The 8,251-nt window shown below is 59.4% G+C and overlaps 1 protein-coding gene across 3 annotated transcripts; it reads left to right on the top strand.

Moving 5' to 3' along the window:
- Nucleotides 1-314: 314 nt before the first annotated feature.
- Nucleotides 315-7,821, top strand: KLHDC8A (kelch domain containing 8A). 3 transcript variants are annotated; one of them, XM_057315148.1, is made up of 7 exons: nt 315-569; nt 923-1,524; nt 4,532-4,696; nt 4,939-5,154; nt 5,764-5,865; nt 6,750-6,804; nt 7,327-7,813. In XM_057315148.1, exons 2-7 carry the CDS (start codon nt 1,149-1,151, stop codon nt 7,595-7,597), a joined length of 1,185 nt encoding a protein of 394 aa, XP_057171131.1. In that variant the 5' UTR covers nt 315-569; nt 923-1,148; the 3' UTR covers nt 7,598-7,813. The 3 variants fall into 3 exon arrangements, with proteins under 3 accessions (XP_057171131.1, XP_026336302.1, XP_048081192.1); XM_026480517.4 differs by having other exon boundaries at nt 6,750-7,821; XM_048225235.2 differs by lacking the exon at nt 315-569 and having other exon boundaries at nt 904-1,524.
- The last annotated feature ends 430 nt before the right edge of the window (nt 7,822-8,251 follow it).

Genomic DNA, 8,251 nt, shown 5'->3' with positions numbered 1-8,251 from the left:
CATTTGATCACACCTCCCCCCAACAAAGCTGACTGTTGAGCCAGCCTGTCACGAACTGGGTCTGTGTACTGTAGATAAACTGGGTAATTGGACTCTCCGTCTCCTCATGCAAAACAAACACTCACAAACCGCCCACCCCCTCGCTGAAGGGCGTCTGGTCCCTGTCATCTGGGTTCCAGGCTCCCGTGCCCCGCCTCCTCTGACCCTGTAGACAAGGTGAGCGGCTCCCGCGGGGCACTTTCCCTCCCCCGCGGGCGGGCGCCGCCAGCGCTTATGTAAAGAGGTCACGGCCTGCTCCGCGGCGGGGCGCACGCGGCCTCCTGCACAGGTGTGGCGGCTGCGGGTGGGGAGGTGCGGGGAGCCGCCGGGCCGCCCTCCTCCCCGCCGGCGGCTCCGCTTCGCCTTCGCGTTGCTCGTCCCTTCTCCTCGCCTGCATGTGTGGCGGCGGCGTGCGGTCTGGGGAAGGACAGCGCGCCCTCTCCCCGGCTCCCCGCCGCCCCGGGTGGGCTCCCCGCTCCCGGCTGATGCGCGCTCTGCGCCTCGCCGCCGCGCTCCTCGGGCCTGGCAGTGTAAGTGGCGCGGGGGCGTGGGCGGCAGAGCGCGGGCAGGGGGGCGGGGGGAGGGAGGCGGCGGCGCCCGGAGGTGCTAACTCCTCGCTCCGCCGGGAGGCAGCGGGGCGCCGCGAGCCCCGGAAAGCCTCCGCCCCGCGCGCGCCCCGCGGGCGTCCGAGCCGCTGGCCGGGAGGGGCGGGGGACACAGCGCTGCGGGGCGCGACGCGGTCGCGGGGTGGCGCCCTCGGCCGCCGCGTCTTCCCTTTAAAGTTGGCAAGGACCTGGGAGCCGGGAGCCCGCCCGGCCGGCGGCGCGAGGAGGCGAGGGCGCGGGGCCCCGACCGCCCTTGATTCGCCCCATCCCTCCCGCAGGGCCAGGCGCGGACGCCGCCGGACCGCGCAGTGTGGAGGGACTGTGAAGCGCTGGCCGGCGTCGGGGCCCTTGCCCGGGGTCGGGCGGGAGCCGGCGGACGGGAGCCAGATGGAGGCGGCGAGAGGGGGCGCGGAGTAGCGGGCGGCCCCCCGGGCTCGCACCTCCCTCGGCGGCCTGGCTCTCCGCGGGCACGGGGGCGCGGCGCGCGGGGCCCCCGGGGCTGCCATGGAGGTGCCTAACGTCAAGGACTTCCAGTGGAAGCGCCTGGCGCCGCTGCCCAGCTGCCGGGTCTACTGCTCCCTGCTGGAGAGCGGGGGGCAGGTCTATGCCATCGGGGGATGTGACGACAATGGCATCCCCATGGACTGCTTTGAGGTCTACTCCCCCGAGGCCGACCAGTGGACCGCCCTGCCCCCCCTGCCGACAGCCCGGGCCGGGGTGGCCGCCATCGCCCTGGGGAAGCGGATCATGGTGATCGGGGGTGTGGGCACCAGTCAGCTGCCCCTGAAGGTCGTCGAGATGTACAACATCGATGAGGGCAAGTGGAAGAAGAGGAGCGTGCTGCGCGAGGCCGCCATGGGCATTTCTGTCACTGCCAAAGGCGAGTGGGGCCAGGGCTGAGGGAGGGCAGAAAGAAGAGCGTGGGGGGCCACGGGGAGAGGGATGGAAACCAGCACTGAGTCGGGGCCCACTATCACAGTCCTGATCCCATTTGATCCTCATAATAGACACTGAAACTGAAGGCCCACTGGCCTTATTTTACAGATGGGAAAACAGACTCAGCAGGTGAAGTGTCTAGGAATTCCATATGATGCTAGAACTCCCCTTTACCAGGCTCCTCCCAGCAAGCTGGGCAGGCCTGGCCACAGAGGAGAGCTGAAGGTCTAGTGCCTGTCTCCGCAGACCCCTTCATTCAGCAGCACGACAGAGCCTCCTGCCCGCAACACCTCATCCCCTGAAATCTGCCTTCTAGGTACCACCACCTCCAGACAGATTTTTGAGGTCCTGGGGACGTTTGCTGCCTCTTTGTACCATCCCCAGGCGCTACTAGTGGGGCTTGGAGGCCTGACTCCTGGGCCTTTCCCATAACCCTAAACCTCCCCCTCTCCTCCTAATCTCAGAGATGCTAATGAATGGAGACTAGAAAGTTCCTGAGGGTCTTGCTCCTGCAGCACCTTGCCCAGGTTCACAGGTCTCCGGCCAAGCATGTGCTGACCACGAGGTTATTTGATCTAGATTTCACTTTCTCAAAGCCCCTTGTTTCTTTCTCATTGGGCCTGGTACAGCCCAGAGCACAGAGGGGGCTCCAAAAGCGCTTTTGCTGAAACACGAAGGGTTTTATGGGAAATGGTCCAACAGAAATTAGAAGAGCCCAGGTGCAGCTCAGACAGCCTTAGTGGGCTGCAACCCTCCCTGCTTCTCTGGCAAAGCCGTCTCGTTTCCCTGTTGGGTCTACTGTAGATCGAGAACCAGTATTTCTTTTTTCTTTTCTTTTCTTTTCTTTTCTTTTCTTTTCTTTTCTTTTCTTTCAAGATTTTATTTATTTATTTGACAGAGTGAGAGAGCACAAGCAGGGGGAGTGGCAGAGGGAGAGGGAGAAGCAGGCTCCCCACTGAGCAGGGAGCCTGATGCGGGGCTCGATCCCAGGGTGCTGAGATCATGACCTGAGCCAAAGGCAGACGCTTAGCCCACTGAGTCACCCAGGTGCCCCAGGAACTGGTATTTCTTGAGCGCCTGCTCTGTCTCTGGCACAGTTCTAGGTCCCAGGGAGGAAGGAGAGAGGCCGAAGACCTGGCCCCTACTTTCAGAAGTCTGGGTCTGACCAGTGAGAAACTCTAACCCAGAATCCCTCAGGGCAGTGGCCAGTGGGGCCTCCATGAACTCTGGGTACGAAGGACGGGAGACCTGGAGGCCCGTTGGGAAAAAGAGATGGAAAGGGTTTTCCTTGGTCCCCAGGCCTCTATGAATGCTGCTGGAAGATTAAGAGCTACCATTTACTGAGTCCTTACCATAGGTGATTTATATAGTTTAGCCCCTCTGATCTTCACAACTGTGTGATGAGGTAAGTGCTGTGATCGCCCTCATTTTAGATGGAAGCAATGTGGGGCGCGAAGACATTAAATACCTTGCCTGATGTCACAAGGCTAGAGAGTGATGAGGGCACTGAAGGGGTTCAGCAGTTAGTCAGGGAAGCTTTCACATGCTTGTGTGTCAGGCATTGAAGCAGATGCTGGGGCCGCAGCTTAACAAACTCTCGAACCACCTAGTGGAAGAAACGGACGAGCATTATCTCGGTAGCGCACGGTCAGTAGGGTAAAGCCGATGCCACGGGGGCACTGAGCCGGTGCTCTCCGCCCAGCTTTGCCGCTGGGGGCACCCCGGTGACGGTGCAGGGATGAGTAGGAGCTGGCCCAGGAGTGGGGGCGTGGCGTGGACAGAGGGCTCTCAGCTAGAGGCGTGTTTCGGGTGACACACCGATGGGAGAGGCAGAGCCCGTGTAAGGGAAACCCCCCCAATATTAGCAGGCCCGATCTCCTGACCTGAGGCTCTGCTTGGGATTTTTTTTTTTCCTTTTTCAGTAAGCCTGGAGGTAGTACTCGATTGCAGGAAATAGTACTCATCCCTACAATTCCCTTGCAGAATAAAAGCCTCTTAGAGCCGGAAGCAGTGAAGACTGGCTACTAGGTGACAGAATCCCAGGCAGGGGTGGGTCCCTGGGAAGGAGAGCGGCTCTTGGGGTGGGGGAGGAGGAGAAGCTGTGTCTCTGGCAGGCTGCAGGAGGTGCTGGAGGGAGGCCCCGGGAAACGCGGATGCCTTGCTCATCGTCGCTGATGCAGTGTGTCCCCGAGGTGCCTTGAAAGGCTACCTGCGGCCAAGAGCAACAGAAAATGGGAGAGAACTTGCTTCTCCTCTCAGAGTGCCCAGCTTACTGCCCTGGCAGGGTTCCTTAAAGGGGCTAGTTTTCTGTCCTCCAAAGCCTCACCCTCATTCACCCCTAACCCTATCCCATCTAGTGCAGGAGGCCTTCTGGAGCCCGCAAGCTCCCGGTGTGCGAAGGAAGATAGCACTCCCCCATGGGGGTGGCAGACAGAGAAAACCAGCAGCAGGCCAGTGTCCCATAAGGCCAACCATAGCAGGGCGGACCTCATTTCCAAAGGCTCCCGCTGGGTCTGGAGAGTTCTAACCTGGGAGTGCCTAAGCCACAGTCCACCACTGGAGGGAACTGGAGGAATAGTCCTCCTCACTGGTATCCTCTCTGGCTGCCTGGGTGGGAGAAACATGGAGGGGACAAGACCTGCAAAGGGTGGTCTGGGCCTCAGCTCCACCAGAGTCTACCCCATGTGAGGCTCAGCCAAGGGCTGGACACCAAGGAAGACTAAGGTTTGCAGGCCTGATGCAGCTTCAGGAAGACCAGGCTCAAGCCGTCAGGGACTTCTCACGGTTCCATCAACCACGCTCAGTGAGGTCGCAGTGGTTGGGAACCTGACCTGACCTTGGTGCTGGTGTTCAAGGGGTTCACGGAGCCTGGCCTGGTAGGTGATTACTGAGGGGACTGTCTCACAGTGTCCATGAGCTGAGCCAGGCGTGTGTGTGGCCTTTCTCCTTAGATTACCGAGTGTACGCGGCAGGCGGGATGGGCCTGGACCTCCGTCCGCACAACCACCTCCAACACTATGACATGCTCAAGGACATGTGGGTGTCGCTAGCACCCATGCCCACCCCGAGGTATGCTGCCACCTCCTTCCTCCGAGGCTCCAAGATCTATGTGCTAGGTAAGGACAAGTTATCTGTCCCACGTCTATCTCTCCTTCCCTCCCTTGGGTCCGTCCCCACGGGAAGCAGTGCCTGTGTGCTGAGCACCTCCTTGGCACTGGGGGGTAATCACGACGCCCCACCCCTCAGGGAGCTCCCTGTACGGTTGGGTAACAGTCAAAAGGGGAAACCCAGCCCTTGCCCTCAGGTACTTACTGTGGCCCCACCTCCTCCACCCCTCCAACCCCTTTCTGGCCCCCAGGGGGACGACAGTCCAAGTATGCAGTCAATGCCTTTGAGGTCTTTGACATCGAGACTCGCTCCTGGACCAAGTTCCCCAACATTCCCTGCAAGCGGGCCTTCTCCAGCTTTGTGACCCTGGATGACCGATTGTACAGCCTGGGGGGCCTGCGGCAGGGTCGGCTCTACCGGCAGCCCAAGTTCCTCCGGACGATGGATGTGTTCGACATGGAACAGGGTGAGCAGGCCACCAGCCTCTAGCTGCCCACCACCCCTCCGCTGACTCCCCCGCACCCAACCCCCCATTCCATCCACCCTCCCAGGGCCGCTGACCCAGCGGCATGAGCCTTTCAGAGGTCTGAACATTCTGGGCTACTCTTGGGGTCACTTTCTTTCATCTGGACAGGGCTCCTCTTGGCTGGCTGGTTATTTGTCTCCAAGCCTTTCCCATCTATTTTCTCGTCTTACAATGTCCTGGCAGAGCCAGGGGAGGGAGGGCTTTTCCTGCTTTTTACCAATTCAGAGACAGAAGGATCCCGACTCCCACGCTCGCTGCCTCTGGTTAGCCTTCTCTCCAGCTCAGAGTCCACAAGAACAGAGGTGGAACAAGGTGATTCGTTGCAGGGGATTATGATTCCTTGGACTGTTGCAAGCCTGGGAGAGGGGAGAGGCCATGGAGCACGTCATTGCAAACAGCAGGAGGAGAAGTTTATGCCCTGGGCACAAAGGGTGGATGGAGTGGACTTCTGCCTCGGGTGTGGGCTCTGGGGACTCAGTGTGTATTTAGTGGGGGAGGTCAGTATCTAAGTCTCTCTAAATTTATCCTGCCGTGCTCCATGGCTCACAGGGGGCTGGCTGAAGATGGAACGCTCGTTCTTCCTCAAGAAGCGGCGGGCAGACTTCGTGGCCGGCTCTCTGAGTGGACGGGTCATAGTGGCCGGAGGACTCGGTAAGGATGGGGCTTCCAGACTCTTACTGCGGGTCTGGTCCTTGGTGGGCACTTGGCGTTCTCTCTGCATGAGCAGGAGAAGGTCCTGGCTGCTTGCACACTGCCTGCCTACCACTTTATCCCAAATAATTCAAAACACTCCCTCCCTCCCACGTAGCTACAAACGGGCCCCTGTGTGCTCTTTCTGTCCTCTTACAGAGGGGAAACTGAGGCCAAGGGAGCATGCAGGACATGCTGTAAACCATGGAATGCAGGCTTGCTGAGCACAGATCCCTGGGGCCCAATCCAGGAATGCCTGGAGACAACAGTGTGGCAGGGATTAGCGTGGTCCTCTTTCTCTGGCCACCTCCACTCCCTGGATACCCAGCTCTGTCTCGGAATAGGAAAGCAATCTGATCAGACAGATCTTTGGAATGGATTCAGGACTTGCTGGGTTACTCCTAGCAGAGAATAGTGGTATTTTGAAGGCAGGACCCCAGCTTCAACAGGGGACAGATAACATGTGTAACAGGATTTGTAGGCACCCAGAGCTCACTCAGTGTGGACAGACTCCCACTTTGCCTAAGCATGAAAGGAGCTCAATATGAGCCACACCATGGGGACAGCTTTTTAGTAAAAGGCAAAGGAAACGAAGCAGCAGAAACTTCTGGTAAAAGCAGAGGGTGGAGGAGATGAAAAGAGGGAGAGAAGGCAGGAGGGGCGAAGTAGCTGTTTGACAAGAGCAAAGGCCCAGGGTAGGGAGGGAGCCAATCTGCGGCCCAGCAACGGAGGTCCCTTGGCTTCTGCTTTTGGGTTCCTGAGAGAACCAGGGAGGTGGGGGCACTGTGGGGCCGGGATCGGTGGCTGGGCTCCTTTGTAAGGTCCAGGTCCCTTGGCACTTTCAGGGAACCAACCCACGGTCCTGGAGACGGCAGAGGCATTCCACCCAGCGAAGAACAGGTGGGAGGTCCTCCCCCCCATGCCCACGCCCCGCTGCGCCTGCTCCAGCATCGTCCTCAAGAACTGCCTCCTGGCCGTGGGGGGTGTCAACCAGGGTCTGAGCGACGCAGTGGAAGCGCTGTGTGTCTCGGACCCCTAGCTGTCCCCGGGCCCAGCACCTGTGCCCCGGACCAGATCACTCCACTCTTGACAAGAGAAATGGTCTCATCAGAGCCGTTTGGGTGACTTCCCAGGAGGCCAGCTCCTTTCAGCAGCTAGTGGGGTCAGGCCCTGGGGCTCTGAGGGACCTCCCTCCACCGCCACACCATCCCAATCCCAGGAAACCATAAGAAGACACGCTGACTCTGCCAGCCTCCAGCTGGAGCCAGCTGAGCTCTGGGGAGCCCCCTCCCTTACTGCTCAGGCAGAGAAAGGTGCAGAAGCACCTGCTACCGCCCTTTCCTGTGAGTTCCGCCTCCCCCGGTGTCCAGGGTAGGAGGTGGGTAGGGCAGAAGACAACGGCTATCACTGTCTTCTCCCCAGCTCTGCACAAGTTGGAGGGTCTCTTGGGATGGAAGATGGTGAAGGCTTGCAAGGAGTCCCAAACCCTTCTTCTCTCCCGTGGTCCACATCCCTTCCCCATTTGGCGGTCACCTGCAGGCCTGCCCTAGCCCTCATCTGCTCAGCAAGAATTGACCTTGGAGCAGGAGCCGCTGAATTGGAAGAGAAGTCAGGTTCAAATGGACGGGTCCAGGTCAGCAGCCTCGGCCAGGAAGAGCCCATGCCTCTCGGGCCCTTGATAAGAATGCGGTGATGAGGAAAGAAGGAGCAGACACCCAGCCCCAGCTCTGCTTCCAGCGTCTCTCCTCACTCACTTTCTCCTTCTGCCACGCCTCCCCGGCCCTTTTGTCCCCAGCGGCCCCAGAGTGTTTCTGTGCAAAACCTTCTCATGTACACTGTGGCATCAAAATCCGCGAAGGCTGGATTAACTGCACTCGGGTTAACACAGCAGCACAATGATTAAAATCTATATTCCTATCCTCTCGGGCAGCTGGTGCGGGGGGGGGGGGGGTGGACAGGTGTCTCGACGGGTAGAGGGGACCCCAGGAAACATTTCCTCTGACATTCTCAGATTAAATAGGGCCCCAGGTGACCAGCTGTCCTTGGCTGTTCCCACCAAGGAGGTTCCATCTCCAAACCATGGCCCGCCGCGTCACCTCGCTCCCGGGACAGCTGCATTTCTTCCTTGTCCTCCGCGTTGAGACTCCGCTTGCAAGTTAGGAAAGGCTGCGCTCCTTAGCTGACGTCTTCACATCCGGCCTCCACATCCACATCCTTCACTCAGCTGAAGTTCGCTCCTGCCTCACCCCAAGGTGACAGGGGATTGCTCATGGACTTAAAGACTTAAAGCTTGTAGGGCACCTCTTCTTTTTTTTTAAGATCTTATTTATTTGAGAGAGAAAACAAG

This window comes from Ursus arctos, unplaced genomic scaffold (assembly GCF_023065955.2).
Source record: "Ursus arctos isolate Adak ecotype North America unplaced genomic scaffold, UrsArc2.0 scaffold_2, whole genome shotgun sequence".
NCBI lineage: Eukaryota > Metazoa > Chordata > Mammalia > Carnivora > Ursidae > Ursus > Ursus arctos.
Note: the sequence above shows the minus strand (reverse complement) of the source record. Positions and strands in the feature narration are given on the sequence as shown.

Excerpts from the sequence above, each read along its gene's own strand:
- KLHDC8A (XM_057315148.1), top strand. The coding sequence starts at position 1,149 with ATGGAGGTGCCTAACGTCAAGGACTTCCAGTGGAAGCGCCTGGCGCCG. Across the intron at positions 5,155-5,763 it reads TGTGTTCGACATGGAACAGG|GGGGCTGGCTGAAGATGGAA; the intron begins GTGAGCAGGCCA and ends CATGGCTCACAG. Across the intron at positions 6,805-7,326 it reads TTCCACCCAGCGAAGAACAG|CTCTGCACAAGTTGGAGGGT; the intron begins GTGGGAGGTCCT and ends TCTTCTCCCCAG.